At 52.3% G+C, this 24,077-nt stretch overlaps 2 protein-coding genes across 2 annotated transcripts in view; one reads left to right on the top strand and one right to left on the bottom strand.

The window, feature by feature from the left end:
* Window positions 1-15,485, top strand: part of Fat2 (FAT atypical cadherin 2) — a 70,122-nt gene extending 54,637 nt beyond the window's left edge. The window contains exons 16-24 of the mRNA XM_070022675.1: window positions 769-906; window positions 2,154-2,297; window positions 4,325-4,522; window positions 6,293-7,103; window positions 8,162-8,304; window positions 9,291-9,738; window positions 11,880-12,033; window positions 12,474-12,934; window positions 14,110-15,485. Of these exons, the coding sequence (XP_069878776.1) occupies window positions 769-906; window positions 2,154-2,297; window positions 4,325-4,522; window positions 6,293-7,103; window positions 8,162-8,304; window positions 9,291-9,738; window positions 11,880-12,033; window positions 12,474-12,934; window positions 14,110-14,639 (3,027 nt within the window). The 3' untranslated portion in view covers window positions 14,640-15,485. The remainder of the gene's footprint in view (window positions 1-768; window positions 907-2,153; window positions 2,298-4,324; window positions 4,523-6,292; window positions 7,104-8,161; window positions 8,305-9,290; window positions 9,739-11,879; window positions 12,034-12,473; window positions 12,935-14,109) is intronic.
* A 4,224-nt stretch (window positions 15,486-19,709) lies between these two features.
* The window catches only part of LOC138827187 (proton-coupled amino acid transporter 1), a 35,303-nt gene continuing 30,935 nt past the window's right edge, over window positions 19,710-24,077 (bottom strand). Inside the window, exon 11 of the mRNA XM_070022676.1 lies at window positions 19,710-23,364. Coding sequence (XP_069878777.1) covers window positions 23,093-23,364 — 272 coding nt within the window. The 3' untranslated portion in view covers window positions 19,710-23,092. The remainder of the gene's footprint in view (window positions 23,365-24,077) is intronic.

Here is a 24,077-nt window from a genome sequence, read left to right on the forward strand (position 1 = left end):
CCGATCATAGCGTGTGGCCTAGAGTCATGCATTTAAATATGCACACCCAAACTTCCACTTCTCCATGACCCACCCTTTCTGGACTTCTCTCCTTCCATTTCCCAACAAGTACCATAAGCTCCGACCACACATCTGTAGTCTCTCCCATTGTGTCCTCTGCCTAAAGTGGTTTCTCTGCCCTAGATCCCTCATCGTCTTGTTTTTTTGTTAGCTTTTTTTAATGCTAGTAGCAGAGCTACTGTTCTACCACTTGAGCCACATCTCTACTTGTAGTCTTTGGGTAGCTTCATTGGAGAGGAGAGTCTCCCGGACTTTCCTGCTCCAGGCTGGCCTCTGACTGCGATCCTCAGCTCTCAGCCCCCTGAGGAGCTAGGATGACCTCACCTGGCCCTCCTCATTCTTTGAGACTTCCTGAATCCTTTTCTAATCTCCGCAGGTGGTAGAATATATCACCAACTGCTATGCTCTCATGAGACAAATAATTTACTCCTCCCTCCCTCCCGCCCGTTAGACTCTCCCATAAAACTAGCTGTTATATTTTCTTCAGACATGTACATTTGGGCACCCTTCTCCCTCAACCTCCTGTCCCTAGATTGAATGAATGGCACACTGGAGTCCATAGATTTCATCCATACCATGTCTGTGGTACAGGGGCTGCTGGCCCCGTTATCATTGTTGGGGACACCGCTAGGGGCAGCTCATGATTCCTCTGTGATCTTTCTTGTGCTTTCATTTATAATTCCTTGCCCCTCTCCCTCCCCCATGCAGGTGTCAGCAACTGATGAGGACGGACCCCTAAACAGTGCTATTACCTATAGCCTCGTAGGAGGGGATCAGCTCCAGCACTTCACCATCCACCCCAAGAAGGGGGAGCTGCAGGTGGCTAAAGCCCTGGACTGGGAGCAGGTGAGTCACGTGACAAGGGCCCAAGCGGATCTTAACAGAGCCAGAGGGCAAATTGGGATCAACACCCTCCCCTGATTCCTGGACTGTCTTCCAAGGGATTCAGATCATTTTCCACTGTGTGTGTGTGTGTGTGTGTGTGTGTGTGTGTGTGTGTGTGTGTGTGTGTGTGTGTGTGTGTGTGTGTGTGTGTGTGTGTGTGTGTGTGTGTACATGCTGGTACTGGGACTTGAACTCAGAGCCTTTGCCTTGTCGTTTAGCCTTTTGGCTCACGGCTTGGTGCTCTTATTATTTGAGTCACACCTCCACATTGGGAATTTGTTGGAGTTTTATAAAGAATTTCACGGGCAGGCGGGTGCTGGTAGCTCACGCCTGTCATCCTGGCTACATAGGAGGCTGAGATCTGAGGATCGTAGTTCAAAGCCAGCCTGGGCAGGAAAGTCCATGAGACTCTTATCTCCAATGAACCACCAGAAAACCGAAAGAGGCACTGTGGCTCAAGTGGTAGAGCACTAGCCATGAGCTGAAGAGCTGAGGGACAGCGCCCAGGCCCAGAGTTCAAGCCTCACGACTGACAAAAACAAAAGAATTTCACGGGATTTCCCTTCTCAGGTTGGCTTGGAACTGCCATCCTCAGATCCCAGCCTCCCGAGTAGCTAGGATGACGGGTGTGAGCCACTGGTGCCTGGTAATTCCTACCATTGAGCAAGGTGGGGTGGGGGTGTTTTGGGGTCCTTGTCAGTTACTTGGGAAAATGATTGGACACATTATGGCATTCGATCCTCAAAATAATCCTGGGAAGGGCTGGGAAGGTAGCTTAATGGTAACATGCTTGCCTAGCATGTGTGAAGCTCTGGGTTCGATTCCTTAGCACCACGTAAGCAGAAAAAGCCAGAAGTGGTGCTGTGGCTCAGGTGGTAGAGTGCTAGCCTTGAGCAAAAGAAGCTCAGGGACAATGTCTGAGTTCAAGCCCCAGGACTGGCAATAATAATAATAGTAATAATAATAACAACCCTGGGAACTGGGTGTTGATTAGATTCTCACATAGGCTTAGTCCCAGCCCCCAGGTCTCATAGCTGGTCTTTCTCTACGAGTTATGGACTCTAAGCTCAGCAGTACTATGGGTGGGAGGGGAAGAGGACCCCAGGAATGGGAGGGGGGGGGCCTTGATCTTTTCTGGAAACCTGAGCCGTGGGTCAAAGGGCAGATCCTGTGAGGGACCTAGTTGTTACCGCAGCCTCTTGTAACAGACATCCAGCTACTCCCTGAGACTCCGGGCCACAGACAGCGGGCAGCCCCCACAGCACGAGGACGTCGAGGTGGATGTCCACGTGGCTGATGTGAATGACAATCCCCCAAGATTCTTCCAGCTCAACTACAGCACCACGGTCCAGGTGAGCTCACCAACCCATGGCGCCTGTGCCCTGCCTCCTCTCCTTCCCCTCCCAGCAGCAGGTCCACCGAAACAGCTAGCCCGGCACCGGTGCCTCACGCCTGTCATCCTAGCTACTCAAGAGGCTGAGACCTGAGGATCGCGATTTGAAGTCAGCCTCCGCAGGGAAGTCTGTGAGACTCTTATCTCCAATGAACCATCAAAAAAAACCAGAAATGAAGGGTTGGCTCAAGTGGTAGAGTGCTAGCCTTGAGTAAAAGAGTTAAAGGCAGCCCTTAGGTCCTGAGTTCAAGCCCCAGTACTCACACACACACACACACACACACACACACACACACACACACACACACACACACACAGTATTAAAAACAAAAACAAAACCATAAACAAGAAGAACAAAACACCCAAATGGCTATAACCTTGCCAGTGTCACGTCTAAGGGTAACACAGCCAGCCAGAGGGGACTGTAGATTTAAATAATTAGGTATTGGCTGGGAAAGTGACTTAGTGGTAGAGTGCTTGCCTAGCATGCATGAAGCCCTGGGTTCGATTCCTCAGTACCACAGACACAGAAAAAGCCAGAAGTGGAGCTGTGGCTCAGGTGGTAGAGTGCTAGCCTTGAGCAAAAGAAGCTCAGGGACAGTAACCAGGGTCCTGAGTTCAAGCCCCAGGACCAACAAAACCAAACCAAACCAAAAAAGCTTAAATCCAAAAAGTTCTCTTTATTCAAAACAATTTGGTTTGCAAATAGGACTTAAGAGGGCCTTGGGTTCCCTTGAGAACCACCAAGGCTGTAAGCACGAGGGAGGTAAAGACAGGGTAGGTAAAAGGGGAAAGTTCTGGGTACAATCTCTAGGCAGGCTCTACTCTTACTTGTTTAGCATATGTATTAGAAGGCTTTGGCTCCAAATAGCAGATTACCTAAGGAAAAGTTCATTAAGTAACAAAGGCTCATTATTTCATATAGCAAGAAGTTGGATGGTGGAAAATTCCATTCCAGAACTGGTTGTTTGAGTAGGAAGATGCTATCATGGCTTTCGGTAGCTTCTTTGAAATTCTTTCATCTTCTCCCTCATGTTCACAAAGTGGCTACCAAAGGTTTAGCATCACATCCTCAACCAATCATCTTCAAAAACAAATAGAAGGGGATGTGCTTTTTTTTTTTTTGTCCATTGTAGGGCTTGAACTCAGGGCCTGGGCTCTGCCTCTTACTCTTTTGCTCAGGTATCTCGACTCTGAGAAAGCGAGATAATATCTGTTCAGTTGGCAATTAGCAGTGTCTGCCAACTACTAGGTTCTGTTCATAGGTTGGGATTCCAAAGAAGCAGCTAATAAACACTGTGGCGTTTTATCACACTAAATTCTTACACTATAGGCTAGAATGATAATTAGGGAGTACGCCCTCCCCTCTTTATTTTTTTCTTAAATTCTTAATTATTTCTGAATGTGCCCATCCAATGTCTACCACATCATTTGATCTTCTAGAAGAAGAGACCATTTGGAAGTGTTCAGTTGATCCTGGCAATTAGAACTTCCCAGCTACTCAATTCTTTCTTTCTTTTATTTTTATTCTTTTTGTCTGTCATGGGGCTTAAACTCTGGGACTGGGCATTGTCCCTCAGCTCTTCAGCTCAAGGCGAGCGCTCTACCACTTGAGCCACAGTGCCAGTTCTGGCTTTTTCTGTTTATGTGGTGCTGAGGAATCGAACCCAGAGCCTCATGCATGCGAGGCAAGCACTCTACCACTGAGCCACCTTCCCAGCCCTACACAATTATTTCTATTCACGACTCCTTAGCTGTGGGGTCTTGGTTGAGGGGGACCCCTCCTCCCCCATCTTGTAGGAAAAGATTTCACCTTTGATCTCCGGTCTAGCGAGTTTTGATTTTAAGACCCAATGCTGGTCCCAGCTGAAAACCAACAACTCAAAGGTGGGCAGAGCGAATGAGCACCAGCCTGTAGTCCAGGCCCATCCTGGCACAGAGCGCTGAGAGTCCTCCCCCTTGGCTTCTCCTCCTTCCCTGTGTCAGGAGAATTCCCCGGTTGGAAGTAAAGTCTTACAGCTGATCGTGAGTGACCCGGACTCCCCAGAGAATGGCCCGCCCTACTCCTTCCGGATCACGCAGGGGAACGTGGCTTCTACCTTCCAAGTGACCCCAGATGGGTGGCTGGTGACCACCGGCGCCCTGAGCAGGAAGGCCCAGGAGCGGTATCAGCTTCAGGTCGAGGTAAGAGCGGGGCTGGGCAGCCACTGGGACGGGAAGCAAGCAGACACACACACTCGGCTTGCATCTGTCAGTGGAAACGGCATAGAGACCACATGTGTGCTGGACACCGGGCTGGGGGCCCCCCATATTCATAACGTTGCTCCCCATCCATAGCACGCTCATTAAGGCAGGTAGAATAAAGAACTACTTTACAGATGGGGAAACTGAGGCACGCAGAGGTGAAGCAGCCGGCTCGCGGTACTGTTAGGAAGTCGCGCTCTTGAGTGTGGAGCCCGCACGATGCCCACGCCGTGCCCGGGCGGAGCCCAGCTCCCTGGCTTTCGTTTCTCCTTGGATTGCTCTCTGAACTGAGGTGCTAACAAGGCCTACTTTACAGAAGTGTGTGGGACCGGATGAGCTCTGACTCCCGATGGGCAAGATGGTGGACAGGACTGCCCCCAGGCTGTGTAGGAATTGTCCACAAGAGTGGTCGAGATGGTGGTCAGATCATCCTCCCGCTCTTCACCCCCCTAGATCCTCCCCCCTCCACCACCTCAAGTTCAGTGCATCTGCTTGTGATATGAGCTATGGGCTCCCAGGCAGGCAAGGGTGATGTCATCCATCTGTCCAATCAAGGAGTCTCTCATTTGCATAACCTAGCCTCCATCCATCCATCTGTCCAATCAAGCAATCTCTCATTTTTGTTTTGTTTTGTTTTTGGGTCCGGTCGTGGGGCCTGAACTCTGGGCCTGGGCGCTGTCCCTCAGCTCTTCAGCTCAAGGCTAGCACTCTACCACTTGAGCCACAGTGCCACTTCCGGCTTTTTTCTTTTTGCTTATGTGGTGCTGAGGAACCGAACCCAGGGCCTCAGGCATGCAAGGCAAGCGCTCTACCACTGAGCCACCTTCCCAGCCCCCCCACAGTCTTTTATTTGTATATGCCATGCTCCATCCAATCAAGCCATCTCTCATTTGCATATCCTAGCCTCCATCCATCCATCTGTCCAATCAAGCAATCTCTCCTTTGTATATCTCAGCCAATCAAGCCATCTCTAATTTGCATATCCTATGCAACTCACTAGGAATACAATCTGGCATGAGAAAGGAACAATTCCAGTTCAACTAGAGACAAAAGATGAACAGATGAGGGGCTGGGAAGGTGGCTCAGTGGTAGAGCGCTTGCCTTGCATGCCTGAGGCCCTGGGTTCGATTCCTCAGCACCACATAAGCAGGAAAAAAAAGCTGGAAGTGGCGCTGTGGCTCAAGTGGTAGAGCGCTAGCCTTGAGCTGAAGAGCTGAGGGACAGCGCCCAGGCCCAGAGTTCAGGCCCCACAACCAGACCCAAAAAAAAAAAAAAAAAAACACAAAAAAAGATGAACAAATGAAATAACATGTCACTGGGTACCCGTATGCCTGTAATCCTGGCTACTCAGGAGGCTGAGAACTGAGGATCCATCCTGGTTCAAAGCCAACCCCTGGGCAGGGAAAGTCTGTGAGACTCTTTATCTCCCATTAGCCACCCAAAAGCCAGAAATGGAGTAGTGGCTCAAAGTGGTCGTGCACTAGCCTTGAGTGAAAAAGCTCGGGGACAGTGCCCAGGCCCTGAGTTCAAGTCCCAGCATGCACACGTGCGCACATGCACACACACACACACACACACACACAGATCTCTAGCATAGTTCCGTGCTCTTCAGTGATGACCACACAGCCCGGCCGGGGTGGGCGTAGGGCAGGGCAGCCAGCCCCGAAGCAGAGATGCAGGAGTAATGGCCACGTGTCCTTTGCCCCGCAGGCTTCAGACAGTGGCATTCCTCCCCTGTCCTCTGTGACGTGGGTCCACGTCCATGTCACAGAGCCCAGCCACTACCCCCCCTCCGCCCTCCCACTGGAGATTTTCATCACCACCGGGGAGAAGGGGTTCCACGGTGGCGTGGTGGGGAAGATCCACGCCACGGACCGAGATCCTCAGGACACGCTGACCTACAGCCTAGCAGGCGAGGAGACTCTGGGCACGGGCTTCTCCGTGGGGTCCACGGATGGCAAGATCCTCGCCACCCAGGCGCTGCCCCGTGGCCGCTACTCCTTCAACGTCACGGTCAGCGACGGCACCTTCGCCACCACCGCTGGGGTCCACGTCCACGTGTGGCACGCGGGGCGCGAGGCCCTGCGCCAGGCCCTCGGGGTGAGTTTCCAGCAGCTTACCCCAGAGGAGCTGGTGAGCGATCACTGGAGAAACCTCCAGCGTTTCCTCAGACACAAGCTAGACATCAAACGTGCCAACATCCACCTGGCCAGCCTGCAGCCTGCCCAGGCCGGGCCTGGCGTGGATCTGCTCCTGGTCTTTGAGGAGCCTTCTAGAACATTCCACCACCTGCAAGAATGGGCGTCCGGCTTGGTTCACTCGGCCAAGGAGATGGAACAGTCGGTGGGGATTCAGATAAGGTCAGCCCTGCCCATGGGGCCTTGCCAGGGACCAAGCTGCCAGGATCAGTCATGCCAAATGATGGTGCATTTGGACCCCAATGTGGGGCCCCCCTACAGCACAGCCAGGCTGAGTATCCTCACGCCGCGACACCGTCTGGAGAGAAGCTGCTCCTGTAATGGTAAGACGTGGCCTGGGAAAACCCGCATCACTGGGCTCTACCTGTCTACTCGGGTGCTCAAATCCAGCCATGGCTCTGTGCCATGGGGTTTTTGGTGGTGGTTTTTTGAGTCGGTCCTGGGGTTTGAACTCAGGGCCTGAGCACTGTCCTGAGCTCTTTATGCTCAAGGCTAGCACTTTACCACTTGGAGCCACAGCTCCACTTCCGGTTTTCTGGTGGTTCACTGGAGATAAGAGTCTCACAAATTTTCCTGCCCAGGCTGGCTTTGAACCCTGATCCTCAGATCTCAGCCTCCTAAGTAGCTAGGATGACGGGTGTGAACCACCAGCACCTGGCCTCTGTGCTATGGTTTAATCAAGTCCTGGCATTGCAGTCAGCGCCTGGCCACTTAGCAAATCAGGTTCACAGCATGGCTCAGAGAGCATGGATGTTGATATCAGCCTGCCTGGGTTCAAATCTCAGCTCTACCATTTAGTAGCCACGTGATGGGAGGATTCGTGGGTAGGTCTATCGTAGGGACTGAATCTGGACCTCCTGTGCTAGCTGACAACGGCCTGCCCCAGAGTAAGTACTCAGAACCAAGTACTCCAAGTACTTGGAAAGTACTTAGAACAAGTTACAAAAGCCACAGTTAGAGCCACAGCCTGCTGGGTATGAGCTTCAAATTTTACATTTGGAGGCTGGGGGAAGGTGGCTTAGTGGTAGAGTGCTTGCCTAGTATGCATGAAGCCCTGGGTTCGATTCCTCAGCACCACATAAGCAGAAAAAAAACCGAAGTGGCGCTGTGGCTCAAGTGGTAGAGTGCTAGCCTTGAGCAAAAGAAACTCAGGGACAGTGCCCAGGCCCTGAGTTCACGCCCCAGGACTGGCAAAAAAAAATTACACTCAGCCTCAGTTCAAGCCCTCATTTTGTCCTTTGGGGGGGGTCATTTGCATCCTCTGAGCCCCAGGTCCTCATTTATCAACAGAGGGTCCAATTAGAGAGTAAACTAAAGCCCCCAACAATCCAAAGGCGCCATAATGGTGAGTTTGTGGTGATACCTCTGATTGCTTTCGTAGGCACCGCGGCCAGGTTCAACGGTCAGAGCTACGTGCGGTACCGGGTGCAGGCTGGGAACTGGCGCATCCGTTTCCACATGCAAACACGCCAGCCTCAGGCCATTCTCCTGGTCTCTAATGACTCGGCGTCCATTTCCTTGAAGGTAAGCCTGCCAGCGGAAGAGATTTCATGTCATGCCCTAGGCTAGCCACGAGGCCGGGGAGGTCTGGAGGATGTCCGGAAGCCACTGCCGACCAGGTTTCCAGGGATGTGGGCTGCAAGAAAATAGGATACCATGGCTGGGAATGTGGCTTGGTGGTAGAGTGCTTGCCTAGCATGCATGAAGTCCTGGGTTCGATTCCTCAGTTCCACATACACAGAAAAAGCTAGAAGTGGTGCTGTGGCTCATGTGGTAGAGCGCTGGCCTTGAACAAAAGCAGCTCAGGGACCGTGCCCAGCCCATGAGTTCAAGCCCTGGGGGAAAAAAAGCAAAAATGGTACCTGTGTACAGTGGAGTAGTACTCACCCATAAAGAAGAATGGAATTGTCATCAGCAGGAAAATGGGTGGAACTAGAGTTCATCCTGTCCAACAAGATCAATCAGGCTCAGAAAGACATATCACATGAATTCATTCATATAAAAAAAAATTAGACCTAAAAAAGATGAGAAAAGAACTTTTGGGGCCAGGTGCTGGTGACTCAGGCCTGTCATCCTAGCTACTCAGGAGGCTGAGATCTGAGGATCCCAGTTCAAAGCCAGCCAGGGCAGGAAAGTCTGAAAGACTCTTATCTCCAATAAACTACTTAGAAAAAGCCAATGTGGGGCTGTGGTCAGGGATAGCTCCCAGGCCCTGAGTTCAAGCCCCAGGACCACACACACACACACACACACACACACACACACACACACACACACACACACACACACACACACACACACACACACACACACACACACACACACACACACACACACACACACACACACACACACACACACACACACACACACACACACACACCCCAAAACAACCACAAACACCAAAACAACCACAAACACTAACTGCAAACACAAACAGCGCTGTTTGACCTGGGCAAAGTTAGCAGGACAACTTGCCATTGCTGATGGCCGCCCTCTTCTCTCCACAGCTGGCCAGGGGTGTGCCCCAGCTGGAATACCGCTGTCCAGGTGGTTTCTATGGCAACCTTTCCTCCAGGATCCCGGTGGACGACGGGGAGTGGCATTCTCTGGGGCTGGAGTTGACGGACGCTTGGGTTCGCCTGCTGACCGACAGCTCGGGCAAAGCCTCACTCATCATCCCGGAGAACTGCCGAGGCCTGGGGCCGGAGGAGAGACACCTGATCCTGGGAGGTGGCCCTGTGCCTTCCCATGTGTCCCCCAACGTCACCCAGGGTTTCCAAGGCTGCCTGGATGGCGTCATGGTCAACGGCAAGGGGCTGGAGCTTGTGGGTCATGCAGAGAGGACGGCAGGCGTGCTGGAGAGAGAGGCCCTCAGCCCGTGCTGTCCACGCAGTGACGCCTGCAGCCCAGACCCCTGCCTCAACGGGGGGACGTGCTCTCAGGTCCCCGGGACAGGTAAGATGGGACCACCAGGAATCTCTGCAAAGGGCCCTGTCCGCACTGTGCAGTTCACAAAGCGGACTCTTCCCCTGCTCTCCACTGCCCCCCTGTGGCAGGAGAGCGTATTTACATCTGTTTCCTTTCTCTTCCTTTTCTTTTCTTTCCTTTTTCTTTCTTTCTTTTTTTTTTTTAATTATGCCAGCTTTGGGACTTGAACTCAGGGCCTGGGTCTAGCGCTCTACCACTTGAGTCACACCTCCACTCCTGCCTTTTTGTTTTCTTTGGGTAGTTAATTGGAGATAAGGAGCCTTGCAGATTTTCCTGCCCAGGCTGGCTTTGAACTGAGATCCTCAGATCTCAGCCTCCTGAGTAGCTAGGATGACAGGGGTGAGCCACCCGTTCTGGGCCAGGCTGATATTCATCTATTTTTTTTTCTCCACAGCTCAGGGGATTGCTGGGCTGCTCTAAGGGACTAGAGAGGGAAAGTCGTGTGGTTTGGAAGTTGGTGTGGCATAGTCAAGTGTAAGGGCTTGGTGAAGAACTTTGTCCTCCTGAGACCAAACAGCCTTCTTCCTCTCGGAGCCTATGTGGCCGGCTGGAAGGTGTGAGACTTGAACTAGAGGAAGCAAGTCTTTTTTAATTGTATTTTATTTTTGTCAGTGATGGGGCTTGAACTTGGGTCCTGAGTACTGTCCCTGTGCTCTTTTGCTCAAGACAAGCGCTCTATCACTTTGAGCCACAGCGCCACTTCCGGTTTTCTGGTAGTTTACTGGAGATAAGAGTCTCACAGCCTTTGCTGCCCAGGCTGGCTTTGAACCCTGATCCTCGGATTGCAGCTTCTTGAGTAGCTAGGATTACAAACATGATCCACTGGCACCTGGCTTGTTTTTTCTTTTTTTGCTTTCAATAAAACATATCTTTTACTATTTGGGGGGATGAGGGAGAGAATGAATGAGGTGTTTGAATGTAGAAAGATGACATACATTTATTGTCATCTGTGGTTCATCCCTTTAGACAATATTCCACTTTCTTCCACTCCCCAGGTTCCCAAAGGCAATTTAATTGTGTATGGGGGGAAGGAGGGGGAGTGGTACTAAGATCTCAATTCAGGGCCTTGCCTTTGCTAGGCTGGAGCTCTACCATTTGAGCCATGACTCCAGTCCTATTTTTTGCTGGTTATTTCAAAGATGGATTTTCATGGACTTCTCTCCCCAGGCTGGCTTCAAACTGTGTCTTCCAAGTCTCTGTTTCCTAAGTAAGATTACTGGTGTGAGCCATGAGTGCCTGGCTCATTCAGCGTGTGTGTGTGTGTGTGTGTGTGTGTGTGTGTGTGTGTGTGTGTGTGTGTGTGTGTGTGTGTGTGTGTGTGTGTGTGTGTGTGTGTGTACTGAGGCTTGAACTCAGGGCCTTCTGTCCTCGTTTAGCTTTTTCAGTCAAGACTGATGCTGATGGGTTGGGAAGGTGGCTCAGTGGTAGAGCGCTTGCCTTGCATTCTCGAGGCCCTGGGTTCGATTCCTCAGCACCACATAAGCAAAAAGAAAAAAGCCAGAAGTGGCGCTGTGGCTCAAGTGGTAGAGCGCTAGCCTTAAGCTGAAGAGCTAAGGGACAGCGCCTAGGCCCAGAGTTCAGGCCCCACGACCGGACCCCCCCCCCCCAAAAAAAAAAAAAAGACTGATGCTGAACCACTTGAGTCACAGCTCCACTTCTGACTTTTTGGTGGTTAATTAGCAAGAAGAGTCTCATGGACTTTCCTGCCCAGGCTGGCACCATGATTCTCAGACCTTAACCTCTTGAATAGCTCGGATTAGAGATGTGAGTCACTAGCACCTGGCTACATTAATATTTCTTTCTTTTCTTTTTTCTTTTTGCCAGTCCTGGGGCTTGAACTCAGGGCCTGGGCACTGTCCCTGAGCTTCTTTTGCTCAAGGCTAGCACTCTACCATTTTGAGCCACAGCCCCACTTCCAGCTTTTTCTATGTATGTGGTACTGAGGAATCAAACCCAGGGCTTCATGCAGGCGAGGCAAGCATTCTACCACTAAACCACCTTCCCAGCCCTACATTAAGACCCTTGAGTCGACATGATCACACAGATCTGCAAGCAGCTGGCTCTAGTTACCAGCCAGTCCCTCGGTCCCCTTCCTGTCTCCCTCCCAGGTTATGTCTGCAGCTGTGCCCCACCATTCTCCGGGCGGCACTGTGAACTACAGAGAGAGAATTGCACTTCCGTGCCGTGCCTGGAAGGGGGGACTTGCATGTCCTCCCCGGAAGGAACTTCCTGTAACTGCCCTCACCCCTACACAGGGGACAGGTAAACCCCTGGGGACACCCTCAGCCCTGGGCTTCTTACCCCTTAAGGTTTGACACCCATACCAAGTGACCTTTGCACTCTGACCTCCTAGTAAAGCACCCTGGTCCCAGTGGCCACGCAGCAACTGGGACAGGACAGCTGGGGTGTCTGGATGGCTTCCACTTCAATCACCTCCGACCTCATTGGTGGAGAGAATATCCCATCCCTAGATCTGATTGGCTGCCACTAATGGACACACCCATTTCCTAAAGAGTCACCAATGAGCCTGTAGCAGATCCCACTTTCCCAGGGAGGAGAGAGAGAGTTCTGATGTTTGATAATGTCCCCCTCACTCATGGGCCCCTCCCCCAAAGGGTGGGACTTCCTGTCTCATCCTAGGGGACATAGAAAGGGGCAATATAATGACCAGGGACCCTGTTTCTCTCTCTCTCTCTCTCCAGGTGTGAAATGGAGGCCAGGGGTTGCTCAGAAGGACATTGCTTAATCACACCCGAGATCACGCGGGGGGACTGGGGACAGCAGGAGTTACTGATCGTTATTGTGGCCATCTCGGTCATGGTGGTGAGCACGGCTGGCTTTCTCTTCTACTGTCGCCGCTGCAAGTCTCACAAGCCGGTGACGATGGAGGATCCCGATCTCCTCGCGCGGAGCATCGGGGTAGACACCCAAGCCCTGCCAGCCATTGAGCTCGACCCTCTGACCACCAGCTCCTGCACCAACTTGAACCAACCGGAGCCCAGCAAGACTTCCATTCCCAGTGAACTCGTCACTTTCGGGCCAAACTCGAAGCAGCAGCCAGTGGTCTGCAGCGTGCTGCCCAGGCTCCCGACATCCACTGCGGTCCCTCCACATCCGGACCACAAGTGCATCATGAAGAGGACGTGGTCAGGCGAGGAGATGGGTCAGTACACCCCCTAGCCTCTGGGATCACCCCCTAAATAATCCTTGAGAACACATTCAATCGGATTCTTAGGGGGTCAGGGGACTCGATGGGGGGGGGGTGTATTCCAGATGTGTCCGTGCCAGGGCTGGAAAAGTGCCAGCTTTCTCATGCCAGAGTCTGTGGCTGTGTGGCACCACCATCATCTTCTGTAGATTCCAAGGCTCTTCCACGGAACTGCAATTCCTTCCAGAAACTTAACATAGGTGGTGCTTAGGTCTTGGGGCAGAATTCTGGAGTACAAGGGAGAGGGCTTTGCATTTGTGCTTTTCTAAGACAGGAAAGCCAAGCGGTTGGTTTAAGTTTCTGGCTGTCCAACAGGGAGGCACACTACACCCAATCCCCCCAACCCCATCTTTGGCTCACAAGTAGGTGAATTGCTAAAGCACTTTCAATTGATTTCTCTGGCCTATTTGCCAGTAGTTACAAATGAGTGCAGTATTTGTGACTCGTTCTGAGCTTCTCAGCAATAGAAAGGGGGTGTAGGACTGACCAAGGACTCCCCATCTCTCCCAAACCACACTTCATTTTATCCCTTCCTGGGACAGACAACGTGACCTCTGCAGGCCCGTGCTTTGTTTCTTTCTGTGGGGGGAGATTTCTGCCCTCCGTGGGATCCAGCTTTAGAGTCAGGCTATGAACCTGGTTCGTGCAGCCTCGGCTCCAGAAGCAGAGATTTGTGCATGACAGCTCCGGGCAATGCCTGCAGCTTTGCCAGGTGCTGGAGAGCTCACGCCTGGGATTTTAGCTACTCAGAAGGCTGAGCTCTGAAGGCCCTGTCTCCAAGTCCGTGAGATTCTCCAATAAACCCCAGAAAAGTGAGAACTGGAGCTGTGGCTCAAGTGGTAGAGCACCAACCTTAACTGTCAAGGGACAGCAACTCAGGCCCTGAGTAAGGTCTAGGACCAGTGTGCATGTGCACGCATGCGCACACGCGCAAACACACACACACACACACACACACCCCTGAGGCCTTGAACTTCTCCCCCCACCCCCCACCCCATCTTCTCTATATTTGTGTTTGCAAAGACAACAGGCAGAGAGTGGCCATGTGCTACATTGTATAGATAGGAGCCACAGGACCTTCTAGAACCTTCTCTGGGGAGGACTCACTCTATCTTGCCATTCCCTTGCAGTGTATCCCAGCAGAGCTGCGGTCTGGCCCCCCACTTACTCCAGGAGCGATCGCTGGCAGTACGCTCACTCCGAAGTGGCTCAGGACCCTCAACCACCTTCCCCCCATCATCCTGCAGCCATGATCCCAGAGCCCGCTGGTCTCTACGGGGGGTTCCCCTTCCCCCTGGAACTGGAAAACAAGAGGGCACCCCTCCCACCCCGTTATAGCAACCAGAACCTGGAAGACCTGATGCCACGGCCCCCCGCAGCCCCCGGCCCCCGTGAACCTCTGCTGCCGCCCTCTCTCAATGAGTACACGGCCATCAGCTACTACCATTCGCTCCGGCAGGGAGGGGACGGGCCCCGCCTGGCCGAGGGCGGCTACAAGGGGGTGAGCATGCGGCTCAGCAGGGCCGGACCCTCGTACGCTGACTGTGAGGTAGAAGGGGGGCCTCCTGTGGGTCGGGGCCAGCCCCGAGCCCCCCCCAATTATGAAGGTTCAGACATGGTGGAGAGTGATTACGGGAGCTGTGAAGAAGTAATGTTCTAGCTTCATGTTCTCAGAGGAAGATGAGCCGGTGATCCTTCCCCCCATCTTCTAGTCTCCTAGGGAGCGAGTGGACCTTCCAGTCTCTGAGGATGGAAGGAAGCTGAGGGTGGAGTTTTTTAAAGAAAAAAGCACTAGGGTTCAGAGAAGGGATGCTCTCTGAGCTGCTAGGAAACCAGCCATCGCTGCCTCCCAGGATGGACAAGAAGGGATGGGCTGGATGCTGACCCTGGATCCTGTTGCCTGGACGACAGGTGGCCAGTTTGGCTGGGCTGTGGTCTTCCAAGCTCCCCAGCTGGGAGGCGGGGGGAGGTTTGATGTTCATTCCACAGGCAACTGGGACCGCGGCTCCACCCCGGGGTCCACCTAGCGGCCGAGTGGGGAACAGCAGGTGAAGCCACCTGCCCGTCGGGCCTTCTGCGCATGCTCATCCACTGTCTGCCTATGTCTGTGGGTGCCAGGCACTGGGCTAGGTGCCCCTCTCCCTCCCCCTGGAAGCATCCCTGGGGCCTCAGTCTCCCCAAAGTGCCACTCCTTATATAGCCCAAACAGCAGAGGGATTTCCTTTGTTTCTTTACATCTTCTGGTCCAGCCTGGGTCTGCCAAGAGCACCCCCAAACTTTGCTCTTGTGAAGAATTCAAGACCTCATGGAACTCTGAGTTCTTTACCCCCAAGTTTCTCAGGCACTTTTTTTTTTGGGGGGGGGGTGAGGGGCTGAAGGCGAGAAGGACGTAAGTACTTCATTTAAATTTCAGCCTTGCTGTCTGGATGAAAGAAAAAGACATTTCCTCTTTAGACACAAGCAACTTGGAACCGCTGTTTGCAGGGAGCCAAGGGCTGGACCCTTTGCCAGTTCCCGCCCATTCCTGCCTGTTCCCGCCCCTTCCCCTCAGATGCCTGCCAATCAAGTGTTGCCCTCCCTGACTCCGCCCTCTGCATGGAGAGTCACTGACTGTGGGCTAGGGTCTACAGGTGTGAGCAACCATGGACATGGTGTGTGTGTGTGACACACGTATGGGGGTGTGTGTGCAGTTGGGGTGGCAGAGAAGCCAGCGAGGCCTGTGGTGGCCTCAGGGCCCTGTCCTCTGCCAGTCCCTCTCTGGTCCACTGCCTTTTCATAAGTGTTGGGTTTTGTTATTTTTGTTTTGGAGACAAAAGTCAAAATAGAAGAGCCACTGCCCAGCGACCTGCATGGGGCTGCTATCCCTAGCCAGAGGGAACTGCATGGGGGAGAGTGGATTGAGAGAGTGTGGTGCATGACTGGTGCGTGCTTGGTTGTGGTTGTTGTTTTTTTAACAATAAAGTAACTTTTTCTACTGTTACGTTTGGTATCATTCAGCCTGTTTCAGGCTGGGCTGGGGAATGGTCTGAGTGTCTACAGGCCCTTCAGACCCCAGGTTCATAGAATCAGAGTTGGAAAGGATCCTAAAGATCTAGTAAAAACAGCCTTCTCTACAGGGCCCAGACACAATCAAGAGACTTCACTATGGCCCAGGATACACAGAGTTCAAGCCCCAATACTGCACGCATGCGTGCATGAAAGAGAAAAGGTGTTGGCCCCTGGCCTCTACGCTTTATCCACACCCTCCCAGCCTGAACTTCCAAAGGTGACCGCAAGGTGGCGCACAAAGAACAAGAACTGATTGAGGGAGCCCAGAGAGGCAAGAAAGGTTTCCAGGGAAAGTCTCTCTTTTTCAAACTACTGGGCAGTTGGTTTTAAACATCTGGACTATGACACTGCAGTTATATTTTACAGTTCATAAACCTCATCACCACTGCCAGCCTCCACCTCTACAGCCACATGCCACGGACCACCTGCCACAGGCTGAGCCCTGAGCAACTCTCTCCTGTCTTATTAATACAAACCCTCCTGAGATTGGTACTGTTTACCCACACACACACACTTACACAAGGGAAGCAGAGGCACAAAGGAATTAGGTAGCCTGCAAGATGTTTGTGACTTAAAGCAAGGTCCCCAAATTCATGAGTGACAGGGCCAGGATTTGAACCCAGCTCTGCCTGACTCCAGACCTTGTGACTTAACCAGTCAAGAAGATTGCTCCAATTCTAAGGGGCACAAAGAGAGCCAGAGTGTCTAGAGATGGGGAGATAGGACCCTGTTCAGTCGTGGGGCTCCACTCTGGGGCTCTAAACCCTCCATCATGGCCTGGGGACAATAGCAGTGACCCTGCAATTTTAGGTCTTGTTGGAGAAAAAGGAAAGGAAGGAAGGAGGGGAGGGAGGGAGGGAGGGGTATCCTATGAGCAAAGGCTGTAGGAAGCAGGCAGGGGATAAAATCTGCTAGGAGAGGAAGGGCAGCTGAGACTTGTGCATTACAGAAAGATCCAGAAACTGCTTTCTTTGGGTGTTGGGCAGCGTGGAGGTGTGTATCAAGGCATTATCTGGGAGGGAAAAAGGACACAGCAGGTGAACTACTTTTTTTTTTTTTTTTTGGAGTGGTAGAGCGCTTGCCTTGCATGCCTGAGGCCCTGAGTTCGATTCCTCAGCACCATATAAGCAAAAAGAAAAAAGCCGGAAGTGGCGCTGTGGCTCAAGTGGTAGAGCGCTAGCCTTGAGCTGAAGAGCTGAGGGACAGCGCCCAAGCCTAGTTCAAGTCCCACGACCGGATCCCCCCCCCCCCCAAAAAAACAAAACTGGAGTGATTCTCAAATACCGAAAGTGGAGAAGAGCTGATGTTAAGCAAAAGGAAAGAAATGTACATATCACCCGATTCGTAAGACATAATTTTATTGTTAAAGTTCATAGAGCTCATAAGCTTTGTAGATTGTGATAATGATGATCATTGTGAAGGTTAAAATGTATTTGTGACTTTAGCTAAGTATAACTATGCCACAGTGTTGTGAAATTTATGTAGTCACTTAATTTCAATAAATAATTTTTTTTAAAGCGAAAGGGGAGTCAGGCATAGGCGGCTCAAGCCTGTAATCCTAGCTATTCAGGAGGCTGAGATCTGAGGATCACAGTTCAAAGCCCGCCCAGGGAGGAAAAGTCTGTGAGTTCTTATCTCCAATTAAGCAACAACAACAACTACAAAAAAAAAAAAAGCTAGAAGTGGAGTTGTGGCTCACTAGCCTTGAGAAATAAAAATAAAAAGCTCAGGGACAGCGCCTAGGCTCTGAGTTCAAGCCCCAATCACACACACACACACACACACACACACACACACACACACACACGAGCTGAGGGAAAAGGCTATATACTATGTTAAGTTCTAAGATGACTTTCTCAGGACACACAGTCTATTCTTCACCAAGTACACAACCATTCCCAACCATTTTCTCTGCATGGCCTGTGATGACTGCATCCTGGCGTCCCCCAGGTGAACAGCAGAAGCTTCCAGGCAATGGGATTGTATCAAAACTTCCCCAGCAAGAGTACAAGGTCCAACCAAGGGGACATTCTTGGTTAAGTGGATATAAAATTCCAAAGAAACACAATGACATTGACTGCCAACCAGGCGTAGATGGCAAGGAGATTATCCTGCATTTAGTAAGCCAGGCCATTTCAGGGGCGGGTAAGTCCCAGGGGCAGGTGGCAGGAGACGTACCAATCTAAGCTGATCTAGAGCAAGGGCCAAACACAGGGTCCCTTGGTCCCCACAGAGAAGTAGTTCAGGAGGTAGAGAGGACACAAAAGGGCTGGGAAGGTGGCTCAGTTATAGAGTGCTTGCCTTGCATGCATGAGGCTCTGGATTCAATTCCTCAGCACCACATAAGCAGAAAAAGCTGAAGTGGCGCTGTGGCTCAAGGGGTAGAGTGCTAGTCTTGAGTGGAAGAGCTTGAGGGACAGAGCCCAGGCCCAGAGTTCCAGCCCCATGACTGGCAAAAAACAAAGAAGACATAAAAATCCTGGGTGTTCCTGTCTTCCATGTAAGCTACACACACATTTTGTTGTTTTTTGGTCGGACTTGAACTCAGGGCCTCGGTGGTGTCTCCCGAGCTCTTTTTGGTCAAGGTGAGTACTCTACCACTTAGAGCCACAGTGTCACTTCTGGTTTTCTGGTGCATCACAGGAGATAAGAGTCTCACAGACTTTCCTGCCTGGGCTGGCTTTGAACTACGATCCTCAGATCTCAGCCTCCTCAGTAGCTAGGATTATGGGTGTGAGCCACCAACACACAGCATAAATAGACTACACCTATTTTCAATCATCTTTAGATGACTTATAAGGCCACGACAGCATGCATTTGGCTTAGGGAATCATGACAAAGGGGGGTGGGGGAATGTCTACATGCTCTCAAAACAGCCACAATGTTCTAGAAACATTTGCTGCGGGAGCTGTGGTTCCGGGCAGACATCATTGTGTCTCTACACCATAGGCAGGTAGGAGGCTAAACAGAAAAGCAGCAGGACAGGCTGCTGAGGAGAGAGTCGTAAATGCTAACTAAACCAGCCTGGGAAGGTTCTAGAAAAGAGTAGCCATATGATCTGGGATTTTTTTTTTTTTTAAGTTGAGCCTCAGGCCTTCTCTAGATCCAGCGAGGCTGAGATAAATCACCTGATGTAGTCATGATTTGATAGGAGGTATCGAGAGGTAGAAGGGTGAGGCAGACTGTACAAGGTTACTGGGGGTTTGTGGTTTAGGAGATAGGGACCCTTCCAGGATTTCACATCTATTTCCGGGCTGCCATGATATCAACAGCTCTGTTCCTGACATGCACTCCAGACTATCTAGTGAATAAATTGCTTCTATTAGGGATCTGGTCACTGTAATGAGCAAACTAATGTTAACCTAAGATCCAGTAAAGAGATCTAAGTGGTATTTTGTTTTGTTTGTGCCAATCCTGGGGCTTGAACTCAGGGTCTGGGCATTATCCTTGAGTTATTCTTTGCTCTACCGCTTAAGCCACAGTTCCACATCCGGCTTTTTGGGTGGCTCGTTGGGAGAGAAGAGTCTCACTGACTTTCCTGCCTGGGTTGGCTTTGAACTGTGATCCTCAGATCTCTGCCTCCTGAGCCACCAGGATGACAGATGTGAGCCATCGGCACACAGCAACATTATTATTATTTTTTTTAAAGATGTGTGAGAACAAAGACACAGACCACAACCTGTGAAAAATAAAAATTAAAATTCATTTATTGAAAGGGAAAAGTTTAACACGCACACAACCCCATGTGGAATCTTCTACAAGCTCTGACACGCCCGCATCTGTACACACCAAGACGGAAATGCTGGGCCCATCCCGGCACGGAACTGGCCAGTACCGCGTGGTTATCGGGACAGGCTGAGTGCTTGTTCCTGGTACCCACAAAGGCCACCGATGTTTACAGCACAGGTACCCAATCCTACCATTCCCTAAAAGAGAACCGCATTCTCCACCATCCTATTCACTGAGACCAAAGAACAAGTCTGGTGTCTGGTACCTTCTGCCCTTATTTTTCCATCTGCTCACTCAGATTGCCCATTAGCATCATGAATGTCTTCTGCCAAGGACTGAATCAACAGTACCCAAGAAGAGGGAGGACACTTCATGGGGTAGGGCCCTGCAGCAGATCTCCTTGCCTGCAAGGTCTGACTGTGAGTTCAAAGACCAGCTCGATCACTTTCCTTTCCACGAATCATCTCAGAGATCGGTGATGCATTTTGGAAAATGCTATTTTTGGCCACTCTTCTGACCACCATCTCCTGTTCCCTGGACTGTCTTGTTCTCCTGAGGGAGGGGGAAGCAACCTGTGGGAGGGGGTTAAAAACGAAAATCCCTGGACACGAAGCCTGAGCCGAGTGAGGAATGATGCCGGATAACAAATGAGCTGTCAACGGAGATTTCAAACTTTGAAGTCCACGTGTAGTGTTTGACACGCATGATTTTGGAGCAAGAGGAAGCTGGGAGGGGCCAGAATGAACGGGAAAAGGCCTGCACCAAAGAGCCACACCCCCTCTTCGGGGACATTGTACAATGGGACCTGCACCCCACAGTGGCATTTGGAGGTGAGAGGCACAATGTGTTCTCAGTGCGAACTCTGGCCTGGCAAACATAAGTTCCATCCCCGGTACTGATGGAGAGAAATAACAACAAGAACTCACGTGAGCCACGCCTCTGAGCACGCAGGCGTCTGGGAGCTGAGCCTAAGGAGAGGAAGCAGGGCTGTGCCATGGAGTCAGCGCCCTGTGGCTTTGCTGGCGGCCTGTCCAGCAGATCCTCTGCCCTGTCACTCTGAGATCAAATTACTTTCCATCCGGGTATTTTTGGCCAGGTCCCTTGTGGGTCTATCTGGGATTTCTGAAAGGGCCCTACGGCCAGGCTGTCTGATCCAGGAGCCCAAATACACCAGCCATAGGAAACTCCTAACGTTGTCATCCTAGCTACTCAAGAGGCTGAGATCGGAGGGCCATAGTTCATACCCCCCACAGGTAAATCTGTGGGAGTTCCTAGCTCCAATTTGCCAGCAAAAAAAAAAAAAAAGGAAAAAAAAGGCCGGAAGTGGAGGTGTGGTGGATCAAGAGGTTGAGCACCAGCCTTGAGTGAAAAAAGCTCAGGGACAGCGCAAAGCCCTGAATGCAAGCCCTAGTACCAGCACAAAAGAAAGAACAAACACCCTAACGCTTGAGCCGGCTCCCCCATACATCAGCCTTCTCAGGCCTAGGGGCTTAGCAGCACCAGTGTATCATCTGCACAGAGCTAGGGTCCAGATGAAGGGCAGGTTTCTGCCCTGAGCCCCATCCGGGGTAGTCCTCCCCACCCCCAGCAGGAACGCACAGCTCGACCTGCCAGGCCTGGAATGAGGGGGGCCAATTTCAGGACCCACTTTGGTCATTTCTCTGGGACTGGAGAGGCCAGGACCTCTGCGGATTCCCCAGCCCCAACCCTTAGTCATGTGAGCACCTCCCATGCCCCCCCACCCCCACCCCACCCCAGAGCAGAAGGGATGGGAGAAGAACACCATTCTCCTAAGCCCCCTCTGCCTGGAAGTCACTTAGCTGCTATTGGAGCAGAGAGAGAGAAGGCTGAGCAATAAATGCGTATATATATATGGGGGGGTGGGGTGGGGTGTGGCGCTCACAACTTTGGAAAAAGCACCAAAAAAAAAGCAAAAACCCTGATCGATCTTTGCTGACTCCTTCCCATGGCGCTCAAGGTAAAATCGTAGCTCGAGGTCAGGTGTGGAAGGGGCACGATGCCCACTGTCACACAGGCACAAGCAGCATGGTTGGATGCCCTTGGGGACCCTCCTGACACACGGAGGGAAGAGGTTCCCCTCCCCCCCGGAGGCCCAACTGGAGGCAGCTCATTGGAGGCTGGCTGGGGGACGGATGGGGTACAGTTAGTGTTCAATGGCTTCTTGGAAGCCCACGGCGCATGGACAAATTCAGAGGTGGTACACAGCCCCTGTCCCCTGCTCTCCAGCCTCTGCCCTCCTGAGGGTAGACAGACAGCCCAACACACGTAGCGTCAGGTACTATGTGCGGTGACATCACCTCTTGGCGCTCAGCCACATGGATGGTGTCTCCCGCACAAAAGGTAGTGACTGTGGCCACGGCTTCATTTGCTAGACACACGGAACACAAAGCGACCACCACCTAAGCCTGCCTTGATGGAACTCGGTGCCCTGGCCCCCCCGGGCTCACTCCTGACTGAGTGCTTCCAGTGGGCTGCAGGAGGCAGCCCTGGTCTCCACACGGAGGCTGTGTGGGCACCGGGCCAGGCACCGGGGAGCGACATGGGTACCTCCTTGGGCGGAGAGGTCCTGGAGTCGAGTAAGAGAAAAAGAGATCGCCCCGATCGTAAGCCAGCATCTACTAGCGAAACCTAAGCTGCCATATCAGAATGGAGAATGCAGAGAGGAGGGGGACCCACGTGGGGGGAATGTGGGGGACAGCAGGTGTGGACGGCGGGGGGAGGGTGTGGGGGGTCACGGCAAGCCAGAGAGAGGATGCACATTCAGACCTCCAGCTTTGGAAGAGAGGGAACAAGGAGGGGTCGCAGGGGGAGGGGGAGGGGAGGCTACTTTATAAACTCCTAGGTAGATCCCAGCACCCCAAGTGCTGAGCAGCTAAATGGGTATTGAGGTACGACCTTTGGGAGGGAGTTGAGAAAGAAGCCTGGCTTTAGAAAGAGGGTGTGGGGGGGGACTCCCCCACTTATTTAATCCAGGCCTGGCCCAGGCCAGGAGAAAACGTTGAGGTGTAGGAAGCCCCGCCTCCCCTTCCCCGCCTTAAATAAAGTGATCCGTGCAGAAGGAATATGATGGGGAGGGGGGGGGCAGGCAGGTGAGGGAGGAGGGCGTGAGGAGGGGAGGATCAGAGGCAGAGATAAAAGTACATAGGGGCAGTGACGACATGGTCCTGGCCCCAACCTCGGGCTTGCCTGGCCCAATGGGACCCGCCCAGTGCCAAAGGCAGGGGCGTCCAGACATAGTCCCCGTCTTCTCCCCACAGGCTGGCCGCGTGTGAGGCTCTGGGGGACAGGTATCGGGGGGCAATGTCCCTCAGATCGCTACACAGAGGCATGGGTGGCGTTGAGGGAGATGGGGGCATTGTTTGGCTGGATCAGCTCATACAGAGCCTGGTAAGTCCCCACCACGAAGCCCAGGAAGCCCAGGCTGCTGATCAGGACGTCCTTGGCGATGAGCAGGGGGCTCAGGCCCTCTGCACAGAACGTGGTGATCTCCAGCAGCGGGGGGATGATGAGGGCCAGGGCGCTGCTGCTCACCGAGCCCACCAGAGAGATGACCAGGTCCAGCCGGGGAATGAGCACGGCCAGCACGCCTGCGGGGGGAGGAGGGGGAGCAACGCCTGCGGTCAGAGCTGCCCCCTGCTGGACGAGGTGCGCAATGGCCACAGCCAAGCCAGCGTCTGCCCGGCTTCTGCAATGGAGAGCTCCAGGGAAAATGAAGATCCCCCCTCTCTCTCTCTCTCTTCCCTTTTTCCCTCCCTCCCTTCCTTCCTGTCTCTACCTCTTTCCTTCCCTTCCTTTCTTCTCTCCCTCCTATCCTCCTTCTTTTCTTCTCTCCCTCCCTCCTTCCTTCTTTCCCATCCTTCCTTCTCTCCCTCCCTCTCCTTCCTTTCTTCTCTCTCTACTTCCTTCCTTCCTTTCCTTCTTGACAGAAACCCTCCCTCCCTTCTTTTCTTTTCCTTCCTTTCTTTCTTCCTTCTTTCTTTCTTCCTTTCTCTTTTGGGGGGCTTGAACTCTGGACCTGGGCGCTGTCCCTCAACTCTTCAGCTCAAGGCGAGCGCTCTACCACTTGAGCCACAGTGCCATTTCCAGTTTTCTAGTGGTTTATAGGAGATAAGAGTCTCATGGACTTTCCTGCCCCGGCTGGCTTTGAACTGCGATCCTCAGATCTCAGCCTCCTGAGTAGCTAGGATGACAGGCGTGAGCCACTGGTACCTGGCTGTCCCTTTCTTTCTCTCTCCCTTCCTTCCCTCTCTTTCCCTCCATTCCTCGTCTCCCTTCTTCCATTCCGCCCACCCGCCCAACC

This window comes from Dipodomys merriami, unplaced genomic scaffold (genome assembly GCF_024711535.1).
Source record: "Dipodomys merriami isolate MVZ:Mamm:240054 unplaced genomic scaffold, mDipMer1.0.p SCAF_151, whole genome shotgun sequence".
NCBI lineage: Eukaryota > Metazoa > Chordata > Mammalia > Rodentia > Heteromyidae > Dipodomys > Dipodomys merriami.